Source organism: Neomonachus schauinslandi, chromosome 9, assembly GCF_002201575.2.
Source record: "Neomonachus schauinslandi chromosome 9, ASM220157v2, whole genome shotgun sequence".
Taxonomy (NCBI): domain Eukaryota; kingdom Metazoa; phylum Chordata; class Mammalia; order Carnivora; family Phocidae; genus Neomonachus; species Neomonachus schauinslandi.
In genome coordinates this window covers 35405503-35426541 of record NC_058411.1, presented here as the reverse complement: position 1 = coordinate 35426541, position 21039 = coordinate 35405503, and the positions used below count along the sequence as shown (strand labels likewise).

The following is a 21039-nucleotide window of genomic DNA, read 5'->3' as shown; positions in this document are numbered from 1 at the left end:
ACATAAATCAAGAAATTTTGGTTTTCGGGGCGCCTGGGTGGCTCAGATGGTTAAGCGTCTGCCTTTGGCTCAGGTCATGATCTCAGGGTCCTGGGATGGAGCCCCACATCCGGCTCCCTGCTCAGCAGGAAGCCTGCTTCTCCCTCTCCCTCTACTGCTCCCCCTGCTTGTACTCTCTCGCTCTCTCTGTTGAATAAATAAATAAAATCTTTAAGAAAAAAATAGCTTTATTAAAGAAAGTTTGGTTTTCTTATAAGGCAGACTTCACTTTATGAGTTCCAGAGTTGTGACAATATGCTAATAGTGACAAATACTGAAACAAGTCTGTTTTTCTCCAGAAAAGAACTATATGTAGGATCTGGAAAGAAGGGAAAATTCTAAGCTGATCCAAGAAGAAAATGCCTGTTTAGTATTTGCCTAATACATTGATTAAGGTGCATATAGCATTTCCCGTTTGAAGAGCTTGGTAACCATTATGCAAACTGTATTATATGGTTAAGATTTTGGCTCCATTTTGCAGATGACATGGTCAAAACTAAAGGGTTTAGCTGGAAGAAACTTTTTTTATCCAAAACAGATTTTCTTAGTAAGGAATCACGTCTTAAAAAAATACACTCAGGGCACAGCATTCATTAATCATATAACAGTTATTTTATTTTATTTTATTTTTAAGATTTTATTTATTTATTTGACAGAGAGAGATAGCAAGAGCAGGAACACAAGAGGGGCCGTGGGAGAGGGAGAGGCAGGCTCTCCGCGGAGCAGGGAGCCCGATGCGGGGCTCGATCCCAGGGTGCTGGAATTGAGCTCCACATCGGGCTCCCTGCTCAGAGTGGAGTCTGCTAGTCCCTCACCCACTGACCCTCCCTCCACTCGTGTTCCCTCTCTCTCTCAAAGAAATAAAATCTTAAAAAAAAAAAAGACTAAAGAAAGAAAATTTGCTTTGAACTTCTAATATCAAAAGGAACTATATGAATGATAATAAAAATACAGTTAACCATTACATTCTTAACACCCAACAAATGGAGGTATATTTCAGCTTTAAATTAATGTTGTCTGCCATGGCTAATCAGCCACAGCAAACTCTTAACAATTTCTTCAGACTCTGCCCTGAAGTGCTGCACTACCCCTCAACTCATATGCACCCTTAATCCACCCTTTAGCTACACATTTCCTGTGTCAAGGACTAACGACTGGGGAGGAAGGAAAGAACAGAGAAGAAAGAAATCAGAAAAATTGTTATCCTAATGAGAAAAATAAAATTTTACTTGAAGAAGGCTAGGGAATATATCCTGAATAGCCTAAAATACGAAATCAATGTTAATATTTGTGTTCATTCTATGAGATGAAATCTTTGAGGGTAGTGTAAATTTGAAAAATTGCTTAAATGACTTAAGACTAGATGAAGTTCTGTCCCCAAAGAGCAACACATTTGTTTTTAACCACTCCCAATATAATTGATCCTATATCAATAGCTAGTTAGATTTCTTTCTCAACACATTTCAATCTCGACCCCAGGAAGCTTTAGTCATTTGTCTGAGACGGAAACTCATCTGCCTTAGACAATGCCCAGTGGTTTCTTCATTCAGCCTTCAAGAAAAACTTATCATTTCATAATTCACCTAACCTCACTGTTTACCCACAGAAAACCTTTTGTGCCCTCAGAATGAGCTAGAGGCTCCCTTCTGACTGAACCCTGACACTGTCAGGAGGTGTCCTCAGAAGGACGCCGTCATAAAGGAGCTCAGAGTTTCTGTATACACTTAATTTCTAAGCCTCACAAACCAGATCTACTAACATGTCTGTGAGGCTTTGAACCGGGCAGCATACAAAAAAGATGGGGCTGTTTCAAAGCCTCTCTCTTTTGTTATTCTGGACTATCTAATCTTTGAAATGTAAACATTTCAGAAACAATTTAGGTCCATCCTTTGTGATGAAGTTTGACCAGCTCTCCCCCAGCTACAGAAAGAAGGAGAATCTATCGTTTAGTCCATCAGTTTTAATTTTTCTGATGTTATAGCTTTGTAAGTTTCACTGCTATAAAAGGGAGCTAAGTTTATTCACAAAGGGAAAGCTATCATGGATTTTAGACATACTTCAAGGACATTGACTGTATCTACTCTGCTAGCTATGGATCAGAAAGAAATGAAAACTGTGTCATTGAAGAATTACTTTTTCAAGTGACACTTAGAAAATCAACATCAACTTGGGCAGCCTAGAAAATCCTCTGACACTGAGAGTAGAAAGATAATTTATATTTTATCATTTTCTTTAAAAACTGATGTAAACCTCTGGTCATAAAAAAATCTCAAATTGTTCTTATGGTCTTTAAGAAAATGCTTTAGGTGAAGGTAACAACACTGGGTGTTGGTCAGTGTAGATCTATCTGGATCTGTCTCTATGTTTGTCTGCATATATGAATCTTCCTATTTCTCTCCGTAGGATTTTATTGTCTGAATCTTCTCCCTTTCTCTCTTTTCACTAGAATATTTTTTATTAAAAATGAGGTATGCTCAATATCAAAAAATAAAAGCCAGGTAAGATGTTGCAGAGCTAATAAGTGAAAAGTGATTTTAAGGTACGCCTGGGTGGCTCAGTCATTAGACGTCTGCCTTCGGCTCAGGTCATGATCCCGGGGTCCTGGGATGGAGCCCCACATCGGGCTCCCTGCTCAGTGGGAAGCCTGCTTCTCCCTCTCCCACTCCCCCTGCTTGTGTTCCCTCTCTTGTTATCTCTGTCAAAAAAAAAAAAATTTAAAAAAAAAGTGATTTTAAAACTACTTATGATTATAGCTATGCCTTAAAGCAAAATTTGTATAGATTATAACATATAGTTATGCATTAGAATAACTTTAACTTCCTATATGGCAGAAAATATTTTTAAATAGTCTTCATAGTGGCGTATTCATGTGAAAAATTAGCCAAAAGTGATAGTCTACAATGTTCTTTAAAAAATATTTCATTTACTTCATTTTCAATTTGGTTTTACTGATTCACTACAACTTAGAAATTCTATAAATATTTAAAGTTCCATAGTTCCTACATTGATTTCTGATTTCTAAATTGTGATTTACGAATGTTCATAGCTCTACTTAAAGGCTACACTTTAATAGCCATATGTATATCTTACAATAAGAAGACCTCATATATACAACCTTAAAACTGTGAATCAATGGTAAAGAAAAAAAGTTAATAGAAGTGGAGGAGGAAAATAATTCATGAATAAAAATGCATGTGAATTTTCTTTTTCCAAATGGGTATAAACATCATGAAGGAGAAACTGCTACTCCACAAGGATAGTGTCTGCATTTTCTTGCGTGAGCTCTGACTCTAAGGCACAAGGTGAATCTAACTGCTCTTGTGACAAGCGAGAACTTTTCAGGGGGACATCAGACCAACTGTCACAATATGGCTGAAATCTCTGGGCTAACGCATTGCCAAACCTTTGGCATCGGTTATATCTGTAAGATTTACCTTTGTGTGTATACATGTGTTCTAGCAACTGGCTTTTTCGGAGAAATTTATGACCACAGATGGAACAGCTGATTTTTCTTTTCCTTGAGAAAGAAAAATTACAGTTTAATTCTACTGGCTCTGTGTCTTTGGAGATCAAAGCCACTTGACTGATCTGCAGAGGCTCTGTGGCACCCTGGTTTGAGTGGTCACGCTGCTGCTCATTCTCCGTGACAATGAAGGAGCTGAGCCTGTGGCATTCAAGGGCCTCACTATTTTCATTAAGTGGATGCACTTCACCAAGGTCATTGCTTTCCAGAATGGAAGCAGGGACACCAAATGGGAGGGATCCAGACACATGGGTATGGAGATGTTGCCGTAGGTTACTACGGGAATCAAAACGTTCCCCACAGTAATGGCACAAGTGTGTTTTGATGCTGCTTTCAGTGAAAGTGGGGCCTGTCACCTCGGATGAGGGTGAGGGGTGGCTCTGGGAGAGCGCAGACTCTGGGTCATATGTCTCCTGCTTGATGGACACTGGGGGCTCCTGGCGCCCCTCCAAGGCCTGGGCGGCAGGACGGGCCCTCTGCTGTTCTGCAGTGCCGTCATCCAGCCCGATAGCCAGAGAGAGCTGCAACTGGTGGTGGTCACCCTGGACAGCAGCTCTGTTGCCACTGTTACTGGAAGGAGCTTCCTTGACCTCCAGCCCAGGCTTGACAGCTGTCTTTTGGGTCGTTGAGATCTGAATGCCATACAAATTTGAGGACTGCACAGTCTCTGGTGAGAACGCTTGATTCATTTCAGTCGCAATGTGAGAAAGGTAGTCGGCGTGAAGAAATCGAATCCCTTCCTCCAAACGACTGTGATCCACAATCTGTTTTGGCCCTTTCCCCGTGTACATAATGTGCAACAAATAGCTGAATATGTCAGGCTGGATGTCAGTTGGTTGTATTTTTATGCATTCACTGTTAAAAACAAACAAACAAAAAAAACAGACCCACACAAGATAAAATGACCAGTTGGTCTTTTGGTTAGCACTATACAGTCTTAGGCTAATGCAATTTCTTCCTAAGAAGTTCAGACTCAGCGATCTGCCTTGATGAAATACATCAACAGAAAATTAAACATTCACAGTACACCAGCTTTATGGCCCAGCAACAAGTCTTCACGTATTCAACCTACCGCCGAAAGCTGGGAAACACACACAGGTATTCTGGTTAGTTGAACAATTAGTGACTCCTAAGTGGTAGGCACTATACTAGGTGCCAGGGAGGAAAAACATAATGAATGAAACAGATACCTCCCGCTTAAGGAACTTAACAGTCTTTTGAATACATAACCAAAAGAACTGAAAACACGGACCCAAAAGACGCCTGTACGCCAGTGTTCATCACAGCATTACTCACATTAGCCCAAAGGTGGAAACAACCCAAGTGTCCATCAACAGATGAATGGATAAGCGAAGTGTGGCATATACATACAGTGGCATATTATTCAGCCAAAGAAAGGAATGAAGTTCTGAATGATGTTACAACATGGGTGAACCTGGAAAACGTTTGGTAAGTGAAATAAGCCAGACTCAAAAGGACAGATTTTGTATGGTGCCACTTATAATAGGCAAATTCATGGAGGCAGAAAGTAGAGTTTACCAGGAGCTTGGGGTCAGGTGGGGGAGATGAGGAGTTATTGCTTAATGGGTACAGAGTTGATGTTTAGGGTGACGCAAAATTTTGGAAATGGTTAAGTGGTGATGGTTGCACAACACTGTGAATGTACCTAACGCCAGTGAATTTTATGATTAAAATGGTCAAAATGGCAAATTTTATGTTGTACATATTTTACCAAAATAAAAAATATTTAAAATTTTAAAAGGATCTATTAAAATTGGTAATATTTAGAATTTAAATTATACTAATCTTATTTTGGCTTCCAAACTATAGTAATATATCTACTCTTCAAATCACAAATGAATATAGGTATAACTTTGAAAAACTTTAAAAATAACCGCAAGCTCAATTTTTAAATATGAATCTACAATTCAGATAATAGAAATAACAGCATAACAAGAAATCAGCAAACGCCCTGCAAAATTAGGATAAAGAGAACGTGAGGGAAGTGTTGGACGTCAGGGAACAATGGCTCCAGTCAATGGACTTACCTTCCCTGAAGCAAACGTTCCTGTCTGCTTCAGAATGCACAGGGTATCAGATGCTGGCAATCCATTTCTTTAATTCCCTTATCTCAGGATTCCCTCTTGGGTTTCAATCTTAGCTCTCACCCACCCACTTCCAGGGTCTGTGGCAGGGATTTTTTATATCAGCACAGAGCTGTTAACTGAGGATTTTTAGTTGCTCAACAGAGATACCACGTAGCAGGCCTGACACCTTTGTATCTCTTGGATTTAGTTTAGCATGGTGCCTGGCTCACAACAGGCGCTTTGGGAGCTGAACCAACTCATAGCTTTTAGACGAGACTGATGTGAAGGCACTGTTCCTAATCTAGTTTCTACATTGACACCACCCATTACATGTCCCCCACTCCAACCTCCTCCCCACTTTGTGTCATGCATTCCAACCATTCTGGTCTATTCTGTTTCCTGAATGTACTAGCCCGGTTCATATCTGCCTATGTTTTCACGCAATTTTCCCTCTGCCTGCAATGTACTTTCTTGCATTCCTTTACAATATCCAAAAAACTCCTCCTGATCCTTCAAGATCCAGGGCTTCTGTAAAGCCTATTCCAACCTCCTCAAAATAGGGCTGCTGACACTCCACTCTACCTTGTACAACACTTCTGTTATAGACGTATCACAGTAGTTATTGATAACAGTAGCTGACAGGGCAAAGCTCTGTTCTAAGCATTTTAATATTATTAATCCATTTAATCTTCTCAACACCATGGGGTGAGTATACATACTATGCCAGTGTTTTACAGAGAAGGAAACTGAGGCACAGACAGATCAATTACACCACAATTTTTTTCTTTACATGTGTTCTCTATTAAACTATGAACTAACTAACTCCTTGAGGATAGGGAGCATTACTAGCCTGTTACTGGGGTCTAATACAGTGCTTATATGTAAGTACCCAACAAATATTTAAATGAATGAACAGGTAAATGAAAATGTGTGATTGAGGCTAGACTACTAGGTATTTCATGCAAGGTCATTTAAAAAAAACAGAGAGAATTCTATCTCTTTCAACCTAGGGTGAATTAAAACTATTCTTTAAGAGCTCAGAATCTGAATACGACTTTCCTGCCCACTCCCTACATACCCATCATGTTGGGATAATCCACATTCAAAAAATCAAAACACTTTTTGAAAAAAAGTATTTGAAACAAATGTCTTCTGAACTGTAATATGGAATATAAGGTGTGTAGAATTATGACATTATACTCTTGTTATGAAAGTGTTATAGAATAGATATCAACAATTCAGTGAGTCAGAACATAGATCGTTAAAAGCACAGATCTGCATTTGAGGATAACTTACTAGCTGTATAATCCTGGATGGGCCAGTTACTTGACTCAGTCTCAGTTTCCTTTTCTCTAAAATAGTATGGATAATAGTAGAATGTACATTAGGTAAATACTTACGGGCTAAGCCTTCAGTAACTTTTAGCTATTATTGTTTTCATTTTTACCTTCCACCATGGATCCTACACACTGAGATGAATTACTGGATGTGTGTAAAAAAAAAAAAAAAAAAAAACATATATATATACTTCTTAAGGTGACCCCATAACAAAGAATCCCCCAAATGATGTTATAATAAGGCTTAGCTATATCACAACATTAAAAACTCTTCTGATTTACAAAAGCACATCCTTACCTTGTTTGGTGAATAAATATCATCTTGAAATAGTTAGAAAAAGCAGCAAGCACTGCTCTGTGGGCTTTGAAGTAAACATCTCCAATGGCAACTGTGCAATCACACAGAAAACCAAATTCTCGCTGCATGTTCAGCTGCTGCAGAAGGACAAGGCTATGGCTAGCTGTGTCCATTGTGGCTCTGAGAAAAAGGACAATTTTTTTTTTTTTTTTTTTTTACAAAATTAGCTACAGTTCACACAAACCTACAGAGTACAAGGAGGCCTAAATTTAAATGAGATTACTTAATAGTTTTTAATACTGTTAATTTCACCCCAAACCTAGCTAACATTAAATCCACTCATTAAAACTGCAAAATATGGTCTTCTTTCATCTAAGAAGGTAGCTTGGTATGAGTAACACAGAAGCAAAAGGAAGGCTGTCTTTTTTTATCTATGTGACCGTGCTTCTAGTCATACTGACCCCTTCCTCAGAGCTACAGGAGTTAAGTTATGTGAAAAGCACCTTGTAATGGAAACTGCTATTCAGGTGTTAGCTAGAACTGTCCATATCACTGTCCTGGCTGGGCTAGAGCTGTCAGTGCTCTGTAGGGAGCCCTGTGAGCTCAGGGGACACTGGCCCTCTAACTATCATACGGTACGTTTGGGAAACATGATCAGTCACAGTATGTGCAGGAGCCCTTAAAATAGATACCAAGCCACATCCTATGATTTACATGGGGCCCGGGAACCCAATGGAAAGAGCCTAAACCCTGATATTAACTGGATTCAGACACATACAAGCATGGAGGCTCCTGAAGGAACAATACAGAATGGGACCACTGGTCTTGGAAAAATCATGCACGAGGAAAAACATGCATAAGAATTATGGCAGAGAAGTCTAGTGTGAGCAGCAAGGGATTCAAAAGTGCCAGAGTTCCAGGCAGATTGGAGGCTCTGCTTCATCCCGACTGTGTAGACAGACCCGGTGCCTTAAGGAGAAGGCAGCTGTCGTATAAAGGGCATCACTGGCCAGCTGGGAGAACCTTCTCTAAAAGAGCAGTTTCTGAAGAAGAGAATGAAGTTTCCTCACTAGCCAGAGACCAAAGTCTAAGGAGGTCAGTGATGAGAGTGTGGAGTTAGCTGTCCGGAGACTGGCCACAGCTTGGGCAGCAGACAGCTGAGTGATCAATAATATAATAAAACTAGCCAACATTTACAGTGCTTCCTGTGTGTCAGGCACTTTTCACTCATTTAGCTCTCAATATGACTATACAAGAAAGGGAATATTCAGTGCATGTACAGATGAAGAAACTGAATCAGTACAAAGAGTTAATTTACTCAAGTCACACTGCTAATAAGTGGCAGAGCAGGGGATTCAAACCTGGTCACTGGGCTCCAGAACCCAAATGTCCTCCCTTTCCACCTCCCAGAGAGAACATGACCCACAAACTGGAGATGCCTAGGGAATGGTCAGGTTATACATCAAGATATCTCGGGAAGCCTCAAGAATGTTTGGAAAGGGAAACTAGGGAAAAACCCAGATTTCCTGCTGCTTAATTTGCTTACACAAATCTGATACAGAAACAAATACTTATTAATGGATAAAATCTAGGCTATAACTGGTAAACAAAAAAGGTAATTATTACTGATACAAAGTTAAATCTATTTTTATTAAAATTACGTATTTAATGGACTGATACGAAATAATCTCTAAGATATATTAAGTGAAAAAAAGCAAAGCACGAAACTGTACAGAGAAGACTACTATTTATGCAAAAGGGGATGGAGTGGTTATTTTAAAGGTAGGGGAGAAATTTATACAGAAATATTCTTGTTTATGTACACATCTCTGGAAAGATTCAAAGAAATGAGTGAAATGTTTGCTTCTGGGAGGGAAACAAGGGAGCAGGGTGGGGGAATTGTACTGTTTAAACTTAAATTCTTTTTTTTTTTTTCTTGAGAGAGAGAACGACCTTAAGCGAGCTGGGGGTGGGGAGCAGAGGGAGAGGGAGAGGATCTTAAGCAGACTCTGTGCTGAGCATGGAGCCTGATGTGGGGTTCCATCTCAGGACCCTGAGATCATAACCTGAGTTGAAATCGAGTCGGACACTTAACCAACTGAGCCACCCAGGCACCCTGAACTTAAATCTTTTTATTGAAGTTTAACATCATAAGTACATTCCAACATGTATTCCTTTTCCCCTCATTTTTAAAAATTATGAAGGGGGTGCCTGGGTGGCTCAGTCGTTGAGTGTCTGCCTTCGGCTCGGGTCATGATCCCAGGGCCCTGGGATCGAGCTCCGCATCGGGCTCCCTGCTCCATGGGAAGCCTGCTTCTCCTTCTCCCACTCCCCCTGCTTGTGTTCCCTCTCTCGCTGTGCCTCTCTGTCAAATAAATAAATTAAATATTAAAAAAAAATTATGAAGTATTTCAGATAGACAAATAGGTACAGAGATCAATGTGACAAACATGCGGCCAGCCAGCCACCCCTGAGCACATAAGGTAAACATTACAAATGTGGTAGAGACCCCCTACTATCTCTCCCTCATTCTAACTACCCATTACCTTGCCTCCAAAGGTAATCATCATCCAGACTTTGGTGTTTATGACTGTCTTGTAACATCATCATGTTCCTATTGCATCTGTATGTAACCCTTCAGAAGGTATGGTATTATTTTGCATGTTTTAAAATTTTATATAAATAATATTGTATTTTAAGAATCCTGCAACTTGCTTTTAATTCTATTCATACATTACTTTTAAAAATTATACTTACTCAAACATTAAGTTTCTCCCAAACCTCCCCCAATTAAAAAATAAATAAAAACAAAACTCTTACTCCTTACCATCTCATTTTAAAAGCCTTTAAGCAGTAATGAAATAAGAGGGAACAAAATAACAGGACCTACAGAGACCTGAGTGTAAACCAAACTCCAAATTGTGAGTATTGTTCCAAAAAGCCATTTAACTAAAAGTCACTATTTATTGTATTTGCCGCATTACCCGGATTCTAAAACACCACCGATTTATTAGAGAGAGATTTAAAAACCAAAATAAAACTGTATGCTGGAGATTTCACCATGTGAAAAACATGTGTCTTAGATTCAATGAAATGGTTCAAACTGAAGTAGTTTAAACTAGCTTGACAAATTATTAAAAAAAAAAACAAAACCTCAGATCATAAACATTTTCACCAGATCTATCTACATACATATATATATACACACACAGACATATATATATATATACATAGTGCATTAGTATAATGAACTACTGAACCACATGGAAATGAGAAAGGGCACACTAAAAAGCCACATATACAAAACTCTTGTGGTTAATGGTCTATGAGTAACAGTTAAATTCTTCGCTTACTGAACATTTTTTGAAGAGAAACTTTATAAAGAAAAAATTATTTGAAGGCATGCATTATACAAGGCCTAGGGACAGAAGAAAAATACTTACATGCTGCAACCAAGAAGACTGCAGGCTAACATGAACCCCAATGTTTATAGCAGCGATGTCCACAATTGCCAAAACATGGAAAGAGCCCAGATGTCCACCAACAGATAAATGGATAAGAAGATATGGTATATATACAATGGAATACTACTCAGCTATTGAAAGAATGGAATCTTGCCATTTGCAAGGATGTGGTTGGAGCTAGAGGGTATTATGCTAAGTGAAATAAGTCAGTCAGAGAAAGACAAATACCATATGATCTCACTCATATGTGGAATTTAAGAAACAAAACAGATGGACATAGGGGAAGGGAAGGAAAAATAAAATAAGAGGAAAATGGAGAGGGAGGCAAACCATAAGAAATTCTTAACTATGGGGAACAAACTGAGGGTTGCTGGAGGAGGGGATGGGGTAACAGTGTGATGGGCATTAAGGAGGGCACTTGAAGTAATGAGCACTGGGTGTTATATGCAACTGATGACACACTGAATTCTGCCTCTGAAACTAATAATATAGTACATATTAATTAAATTGAATTTAAATGTAAAAATTTTAAAAAGAAGATTGCAGGCTAAGAGGGGAGAGAAAACATAAAACATGGTAATTATGATATGAAGTAAAAGTGGCAAATGTCATAAGGAGCATTTCAGAGAACATGCTATGAAGGGGAGATCAATATCAGGCAACCCAATGAAAAATAAGCCATTTGAATTGGATTTAGATGAACAGGCAGAAGGTAAACATAGCATTCCAGGCAGGAAAAAATAGAATGAATAAAATTACAGGGAGCAGTATGAATATATAGGTAACTGAAGAACTCAGTTTGGCATAGAAAAACCAAAAGTAAGTGGGTAATAAGAGATGTGGTCAGCTCACACAGGGTACCGAATGTAAAACTGAAAGGTACTCCACTTGTGTTTGAAATGAATGATGTTAAGATGTTTTTGCAGGAGGGAGAACAGCATAGTAGTTAAAGCTTGGACTCTGGAATTAGACAGCTTGGATTAAAATTCCAATTCTGTCATTTAGCTGTGTGATCTTGAGAAGATGCTTAACTCTCTGGTCCTTGGTTTTACTTGTAAAATATGGATAATTACAGTATCTACCTCACAGGTTGTTACATAGATTTAATAAGATAATGCACATAAGCACATAGAAATAGTGAGGCCACAGTAAGTGTTCAGTAAATACCAATTACCATCATCATGATCATCATGATCATCATCATCAGGCCTTTGAGTCAAGATTGCTCTAGTAGCAATACATAAAAAAGATTAGCAAGGGAAAGGTATGGAAAAATAAAGACCAGCAAGAAGTCCACTGCAATATCCAAGTAATGGCAGTGGGAATGAAGGAATACAAGAGATACACCAGACATAGAACTGACATGACTTGGCAGCCAGACTGGATGTGGTCAGCCACAGGGAAGATAAAGTCAAAGGCAAGTCTCAGAATTCCAGCTTGGATAACTGGAAGAATTCATTCATCCCTTCAGGTCATATTTGCAGAGTAACTGTCATGTGTTAGGTATCAATATAAAGGCAGGGTCCCAGAATGCCAGAGAAGAGGCATAGAAACTGGCTTCATAAAAGAGAAGTTTCATTTTGGACACAGTGAGTTCAAGGTATTCACTCCAGGACATCTGAGTAGAAATGTTCAGTGATCAATGGAGACATTATGTAGGATTGGGACTCCAGAGATCAGGGCTAGACAGGGAGAGGAGGTCCTCTGTAATTACACAGCTGAAGCCACGAGTGGATGGGACTATTGAGTAAAATAGGAGGGGAAAAAAAGCTAAGAATGAATCCCCAAACAACACAAAAAAGACACAACAAGAAGAGGAGTAATAAGAAAACATATCAACATTGAGTGGGGGAAAAGGGGGGGGGGTGAAGGAAAGGCAAGAACCTGGGTGGGGAGTGCTCCACCAATGGTGGAAAGTACTGCAGAGAAACATGGGGATGAGGCCTATTACAAACACCCCAAGTGTGGTGACTAAGAGATTTCTAGTGACCTCTGACAATAGTCTGTGAAAGTAGCAAGAGCAAAATCTCTTCACTGCAAGGGAATGTTAGACAGCAAAGGCCATAAAGGGTAGGTACAGATAGGATAAGACATTGATGATGGGCACCTTCAGCTCAGAGAAGACTTTCAGGCTGAAGAGGGGTGGAATCTCCAGAAGCCAGAAGGAACACAAGCAAAAGTCTAAGTGTAGCAGTCAGCCATGGAGAAGAGATGGATTTCTTTCTGACAGTGGCAAGGAGATGGCTGAGGTGAGGAGAGAATCTCAGAGTACTCTGTAGATGGCTTCCATTCACACACTATGAAGGCAGTCCATATGCAGAGGGAAGAGCTGAGTTTAGATCTTGAAGGAAACCTAGAGGGGCACCTGGGTGGCTCAGTCCGTTAAGCGTCTGCCTTCGGCTAGGGTCATGATCCCAGGGTCCTGGGATCGAGCCCCGCATCAGGCTCCCTGCTCGGCGGGAGGCCTGCTTCTCCCTCTCCCACTCCCCCTGCTTGTGTTCCCTCTCTCGCTGTCTCTGTCAAATATATAAATAAAATCTTAAAAAAAAAAAAAAAAGAGAAACCTAGAGTAACAATCCCTGATGCTAATATATAGTGATGAAGTTTATATAGAACTTTCACATAAAATAATTTTTCTGTTTCAGGGGTGCCTGAGTGGCTCAGTCAGTTGAGGGTCTGGCTCTTGGTTTCTGCTCGGATTGTGATCTCAGGGTCATGGGATCAAGCCCCATGTCGGGCTCCATACTCCGCGCAGAGTCTGCTTGGGATTCTCTCTCTAAAATAGGTAAATGAAATCTTAAAAAATAAAAAAAAGCATAAAAAGATTTAAAAAATTTGTTTCAGATGAAATACTTTCTATTAAGCTACAAGTTCACGGACCATCATTTTTGTTAAACTCAGTGAATTTTTAATTTCAGATATTATATTTCCAGGTCTAAAATTTTCATCTCATTCCTTTTTAGTTTCTATTTCTCTGTTGAGATTTCCTATTTGTTGACACATTACCACTTTATTTTGCTTTACATTCTTGAGCATAGTTATAATAGCTGCTTTAAGTCTTCTCTGCCAAGCCCAAACTCTGGGTCATTTTGGAGTCAATCTCCATTAATTAGGGTGATAGTTTCCTGTTTCATTTTGGACAATATCCTAGACATTGTGATTACTGTGGTAAAGACTCTAGATTCTGTAATATTCTTCCAAAAAGTACTGATGTTTTTGCTTTGTTGTTACAATTAACTTGGCTGGACTTAAACTCCAAATTCTGCCTCCCTTTTGGTTCAGTTTTTTTAGTTGTTGGTGTGCTGTATGGAGGTTTGACATATGTGTAAGTTTAGGGGGTTGACAAGAGATTCAAGCTGAATTATACACAATATTTGGGGCCCCCCAGAATTCTTTCTAGGATTTTCCTTTTCTTTCCAGCTATGTGGTCACTCCGAACTCTGTCCTCTTTTCTTCAAGCAAGTAAGATTTCAGGTTATTAACCTAAGTTTGGCCGGCTCCTCCTGTCACCAATAGGAGCCTTCTCTCAGGATAAAAGCCATAAAAATGGAAACTCATCCACTGCTGTTCCCTTCTTCCAAGTATAGACTTCATTGCAGTTTCTGCCTGATTTCTGTCACTTTTAAATGCCATCTGATAGTTTCTAAAGCTTTTTTTCAAGTTACAGAGTTGACCCTTGAACCACATCAGTTTGAACTGCATGGGCCCACTTATATGCAGATTTTTTTGGATAAACACAGTACAGTACTGTACATGTATTTTCTCTTCCTTATGATTTTCTTTTCTTTTTTTTTAAAATAAGCTCTAGGCCCAACATGGGGCTTGAACTCACAACCCAGAGATCAAGAGTTTCACACTCTACAGAGCCAGCCAGGTGCCCCTTACGATTTTCTTAATAACATTTTCTTTTCTTTTCTCTAGCTTATTGTAAGAATACAGTATATAATACATGTAACATACAAAATATGTTAATTGACTGTTTATGCTATCAGTAAGGCTTGCAGTCAATAGTAGGCTATTATTAGTTAAGCGTGGGAGGCTAGGGGGGCAGGTAAGTTAAATGCAGATATTTGACTGTGCAGGGAGGTTGATGCCCCTAATTCCCACGCTGTTCAAGGGTCAAATGTAGTTTCTAGTTCAGAATTGTCCCAAGAGGAACTACTCAGCCATTATTACCCTTTATCAGTTCTAAAAAGTTCTGGCCTCGGGGCGCCTGGGTGGCTCAGTCGTTAAGCGTCTGCCTTCGGCTCGGGTCATGGTCCCAGGGTCCTGGGATCGAGCCCCACATCGGGCTCCCTGCTCGGCGGGAGGCCTGCTTCTCCCTCTCCCAGTCCCCCTGCTTGTGTTCCCTCTCTCGGTGTGTTTCTCTCTGCCAAATAAATAAATAAAATCTTTAAAAAAAAAAAAAGTTCTGGCCTCAAGATCCACTTACACTCTTAAGAGGAGCATTAGGGACTACAAAGAGCTGTTGCTTATGTGGGTTGTATTTATCAATATTTACCATATAAAAAATTAAAAGTGAGACATTTAAAATTTTTAATTCATTTAAAATAACAATAAATCCATTATATATTAACATAAATTTTCTTCTAAAAAATAACTACATATATTTTGTAAGTGGGAAGGGTAGCATCGTTTTATATCTTACAGTATTCTTTAATACCTGACTTTAAAAAATACAGCTGGGTTCTTTGCTTCTGTGCTCAATGTGTTGCCACAAGTTGTTTTGATTCAAGTAGATTAAGAGATCTTGCCCTTGCAAAAGCAAGATCCTTGTAGATCCTGAAAAGGTTTCAGGAACCTCTGGGGGGTCCCTGAGCCATACCATACTTTGAGAATCTCTGCCCCGTGCTATCTTTTTTTAATCCTATGAGGTAATAGAGCAGGTACAATACTAGTTCCATTTTATGGTTGAGGAACCATAGGCTTAGAGAAGGTGGGAGAGGTACCCAAAGTCAGACGACTAGCCATTAAATGGTGCTGGTAGTACTTCAAGTCTGACTTTTAACTCATCCCCTTTCTTCAAAACCCCCATCTGAAACTTTTAACATACATACTAATGGCAGATTTTGCAAATATATTGAATTGAATAAAGGGAAAATTTTTCCAAGTTTATAAAATGAAACGAATTCAGAAATGCTTAAAAGAAAAAAACACCACAACTTAGATACATAATAGGTTCACTCAAACTTCTTTGTATAGTAATAGACCTTTGACATTTTAAGGCAACACAACCAGATTTTATCTGTCAATAGAGCCAATCCAACACAAAGTTATTAAAAACATTTTCTAATACAACCTACTTTGTAAACTTATTAGCTAGGTTTTTCATATAGCCTTTGCTCATCCTTTCTTTTACCATCAATATTAGTTTATCTAGTATGTGGAATAGCTAAAGCTTCCTATGCATACAGAAAGATCTTAGAAGTTTTATTTAAGAATTTTGGGTGGAGGGGCACATGGGTGGCTCAGTTGGTTAAGCATCTGCCCTCGGCTCAGGTCATGATCCTGGGGTCCTGGGATGGAGCCCCACCTCTGGCTCCCTGCTCAGTGGGGAGCCTGCTTCTCCCTCTCCCTCCTGCTCGTGCTCTTTCTCTTGCTCTAATAAATAAATAACATCTTAAAAAAGGAAAGAAAAGAATTTTGGGTGGAAATTTTAAGATGTGAGAGAAGTTGCAAAAAAATAATTTATCATTTTATTACATTTACAAATACGAGAGCCCAAATGAAAGAGTGCTTTATCTTAAGATGCTGTATCTATTATCAAAGTGGTATTTATACTGTAATAATAGAATTAGTATTGATATTTGAGAGACTACAAAACCTTGTTTACTAACTAAATTGTAGTAACTCTGGATTAGCTCAAACTAAGTAGACTAGAACAGCTTTATACCAGTATCCATTTTTGTTTAATTCAAAGTTAACTTGAAATTTAACATCTTTTGATTTTTACTTATTTAAAAAAATCTTTTGTATTAGTCAGACTGGACTCTCAGATCTATGGTAGCCAGATGATATCTTGGAATATACAGCTTTTCATTCTCTCAGGCTGTAGAATCTTTAATAAAAACGGGACAAAAGGAGTAGGACATCTGTTCCTGTAGAAAATAAACAGTCTTAGATATTTTCTCTGTGGTTCCTACCACTGTGACTTTATTATTAAATTATCATAAGACAAGGAGACAGAAAAGTTGGCAGAGGAATATGTACAGCTTTTTTGAAATACTTACTCATGGCTATAAATACAAAGGTAAAAGCAGAAATATTCAAAGTGCCACGTGATAACAGACTTTATACAATGATTTTAACTTTTTAATGGTACTTTCACATGATGATTATGGAGGGATAACATTTTATAACCTAGAGAAAGAATGTTCGCAGAGATCATTTTATCATGAAATAGTAGCTCTTACCACTGACTGTACTGTGAAACTTTCAATGTAGAGTTGTAGTGATGCCTGCGTCCTACTCTAGACCAAGCCAAACAGAATTGCTGAGAGTGAGTCTCAGATCCTTTTTTAAAAAGCTCTTGTTCTAATATGATGCCTCAGTCAAGAACCACTGTGTTAGAAGGGAGCCAAGGAAACCGAAGAGAATATTTCACACTGTAAAATTACAGAGAAAAAGAAGCAATTTTACAAGAAGTGCTCAAAATGTGGGAATTATACCAATTACATTAAATGAACAAAAATCAACTATTATAATTCTAATTGTAATTTTAAACAAAAAAATTAACCAGATTCTAAGAAACAAAAGTGCTCTCAAACTAGTAAATTGGACACTGGGGGCAGAGGAGGAACATACTATTTTCAGACTTCTTCTAAAAAAGCATTTAGGAAAAAGAGGTATTTACTCTCATACACCATTATGCCCATTTTCATAACATCTGAAGATGATATGGAAATCGCAAATCTGAAAATATTGAGATAAATGTGCAGTAATTCTAGGCATCTGCTTACAATAATCACTGAAAATATTAGAGAAGAGGGTAAGAAGTAGACGTGGTAGATGACACAGGAAGAGCAGTTATGCTCTAGAAACCTTTAACGGAACAGGGAAACGTTAGTTTGGGGCCTGCCTGTTGCCAGACACAGCCAGCCTACTGTATCTCTAACCATCTAACCAACATGTGGGATGCCTGATAAAGCCACAGCACCAGGCAAACAAGAGTGCTAACACGGTAAGTGCAAATTGCTAGTGAACCTTAAAAAAATCAGAACCCTGTGAAGGAAAATAAACAATTCTTCTTAGTCCACTAAAAAAAAAAAAAAAAAAAAAAGACCGCATTTCTGAAAGAAAAAAATAAGGTACTCAAAGGACAGTAGGAAGCTGGATAACGACAATGCTAGTATAGACCTAGAATACAGTACAAACAAGAATAATTATAATTTCTGAATATAGGTGAACCAATACTTCCTTTGCCACAGAATGCTCCACAAACACGTTATCCAGATGGGTTAATGAAGCCCTTTGCTTAAAGTGCCTAGAGTTTTTCACAAGGAACAAAATGTCATTGTATGATTGATATGTATAGGGAAGAAATGATTTAGAAAATTTTCAAAAATAACTAACAATAATATAAACACTTTTTCTTCAGTTAAGATTAAAAAAAAGAAAAGAAAAAAATTCCCGCAAGCAAAGGGAAAGCAGATGTGTGAATAAATTCAATTACTAATCCTGAAACTGATGTTTATTTCAAATACTTTCCTCTTCCTCTACTCTCCCTAAGCAAGTTCAAGCAGCAATATCTTTCCTATCCTAGAGGGAATAATTCTGTTCTAGTTAAAATAGCTACTGTTATAATGAGTAAATACTACACGCAAGGCCTTGTGCTAAGTGCTCTATGTACATTCGTTTAGTCCTCACCTTGACTATGTGCTATTTTTATTTCTATTTTACAGATGAGGAAAAACGTGGGCTTAGAACACACAGCTAGCAGACAGTATAAAGTGGGGATCAAAAGCTAGGTCCGACTCCATAACCTGGGCTGTTACTATAAATTGGAGTAGTATTTTTCTTAGCATTCTTCTCTCGAAAGATTGAAGTTCACATGCAATTGGAATAAATAAGCAGAAAGGGGGCACAGGAAGTGGTGTACAAATACTTTATAATTTATCAAGATAAGAGCACCTGCACTCCTTTTTTAAGACAAGAAAAAAACCCTGCAAAAATATAAAACCCCCAACTCTGTTCTGGCCCTATTATTACAAAAAAGGACAAGTTTTTCTTTAACAAGATGGTCAAGCACCACCTACGGGCCACAGTAAATAAATCACTTTGGTTCAGTGGTGGGGAGGGCATTATGCAACACTTCCCAGCACTGCCCTGCCAGGATATTTTACGGCCAAGACTCTTGGGCCCCTCCTCCCCAGCTAGACAGCCTGGCTCCTGCGCATTCCCCTCAGGAGATAGGGTGGAAGCACACAGCTCCATTTTCTAAGGCAAAGAGGGCAGCTGAAAGTCCTGCTCAGCCTCTCTGGGCAACCACAGGCGCCAATAAATCAGCCACAGGCGATTCTCTCATCCCTTTCCTGGCTTGAAGTGGTAGCAAGATACAATGCAAAAGATCACTGACTGGACTTGGGAGATAAGTGATCTAGCCTTGAATTCTACAGCAAGTGACAGCATCACAGAAGTCAGGTAAATCTCTGACTGTTGTTTGTTAACATAGAGACAGTACTACTTCCTTTTTTGTCAAGTACTCAAAATTCATCTATGAAAGTGGCTAGCCACTGCAGGTGCTCAATAAACAGCCAACAACCCCAGCAGAATAAGACATTAAGGGAAGGGTTGGGCAAAAAGGTATATATAGCAAGTCATCTGAGGCCCCTCCCTGCTTTGTTGCTGACCATCCCTTTGATGTTCCACTCTTTCCTGATAACCTTCCAGCCATCAGAACGAATCTATTCCGAGTGCTATCCCAGGATCCTGCTCCCTATTAAGGAACTGATTTCTGATACTGGATAGTTAGTTTACCCTTAATCAAAACACATCTAGGTTCCTAAAGACAACTTTGATGCCTTAACCTAAGGAAGCAACCGGTGCTGCAAATGTTGGTTATTCTTACAGAGAATAGGACTGAATTTTGGAGGAGTCAGGCTTTGAGCCCCAAAATACATCATAGGCAATCTATTCCACCTAAAGATAATGCCAACCCCATTCCTTAAAATACCTGAGCCATCACACAACAGCCAAGCCTTGTTTCTCAATAATCTGAATCAAGCCAAGTATAATCACCTCTGGCAGACTGTCTCTACAGTGAGTGGGTTAAACTGGCACTGCGCTCCTGGTGTGGTGGAGACCCCAATAACCAAGGCCTGGAGCCCTGGAGTCCAGTTACTCAAAAAGTGTAGGGCTTCGATCAAGCTACACGTTCGTTAGGCCGGGTGTCTTCATCTGTAAAACAGAGGGATGAACTAGATTTCCTGTAAGACCCCTTTCAGCTTTAAAATCTGTCATCCTAAAGTGTACTTTACACACTTGACAAAATCCTGTGAGAATCAACAGTTTTGCCAAAAAACTTGAGTCTCAAGAGAATGAGTGCCAAATGTAATTTCCTGGGGGGAAATGGGCGTTACTTTATGAAACATGTTAGCTGCTGTCAAATTCCAAGTACAGCGCTAGGTGCTGCCTAAGTAGCTTGATTTCTCAAAATAACAAGTGATAGGGAAGCAGTTAACGATCGGGCAAACTTTAAAAAGAAAAACTGGATTTACTCAGAATGAGATTAATATAATCTGAAAAAAGGAAGAAATGAATTATGGAGGGGGAGGAACTTCCTGCCCTAGAAACGGGGTAATCACAAACGGGGGTGGGGAAGGGAGAGGACAGTGACCGCAGCGTCTCTCAATTTGCACCAGGAGACCCGCCCACTTGCGAGAAGGGTTCGCGCGGCCGCCCGGGGAACGCCGCGGGCCGGTCGGGGGTTCCCGCGCGGGGTCAGGCCCCGGCAGCCGCCTTCTGCGGGCGGCGAAAGGCGGCTCTGGGCATCCTCGGCCCAGTGCTCACTCGCGGGTGCCATTTTCCTCCAGTGCCCTGATTGACATGTCAAACGGACCAAAACACCCCTCTCCCCATCTACTTGCATCTGTCCCGCGACCGGCGCAGCTGCAGGCCGCCGCCCCGGGCGGCTCGCGGCGGGAGGGACTGAGCCCGGAGCAGCCCACAGGGGCCGGGCCGCGTCGCTTACCCAGACGCCGCCGCGGCGGCCAGCCGGCTCCTCCGTGCGGGAGGGGCGGCTCCCGCGCCGCGCACGTCACGCGGCGGCGCCGGTCACGCACCCTGCGGCCCG

General features: G+C 39.8%; 1 protein-coding gene across 1 annotated transcript; it reads right to left on the bottom strand.

Annotated features, from left to right (window-relative positions):
- Nucleotides 1-2892: 2892 nt before the first annotated feature.
- On the bottom strand, nucleotides 2893-20957 carry ZBTB25 (zinc finger and BTB domain containing 25). The gene is made up of 3 exons (XM_021701420.2): nucleotides 20938-20957; nucleotides 7285-7464; nucleotides 2893-4417 (listed from the first exon to the last, which is right to left on the bottom strand). Exons 2-3 carry the CDS (start codon nucleotides 7455-7457, stop codon nucleotides 3283-3285), a joined length of 1308 nt encoding a protein of 435 aa, XP_021557095.1. The 5' UTR covers nucleotides 7458-7464; nucleotides 20938-20957; the 3' UTR covers nucleotides 2893-3282.
- Nucleotides 20958-21039: the final 82 nt, after the last annotated feature.

Excerpts from the sequence above, each read along its gene's own strand:
- ZBTB25 (XM_021701420.2), bottom strand. The coding sequence starts at position 7,457 with ATGGACACAGCTAGCCATAGCCTTGTCCTTCTGCAGCAGCTGAACATG. Across the intron at positions 4,418-7,284 it reads ATATTTATTCACCAAACAAG|TGAATGCATAAAAATACAAC; the intron begins GTAAGGATGTGC and ends TGTTTTTAACAG.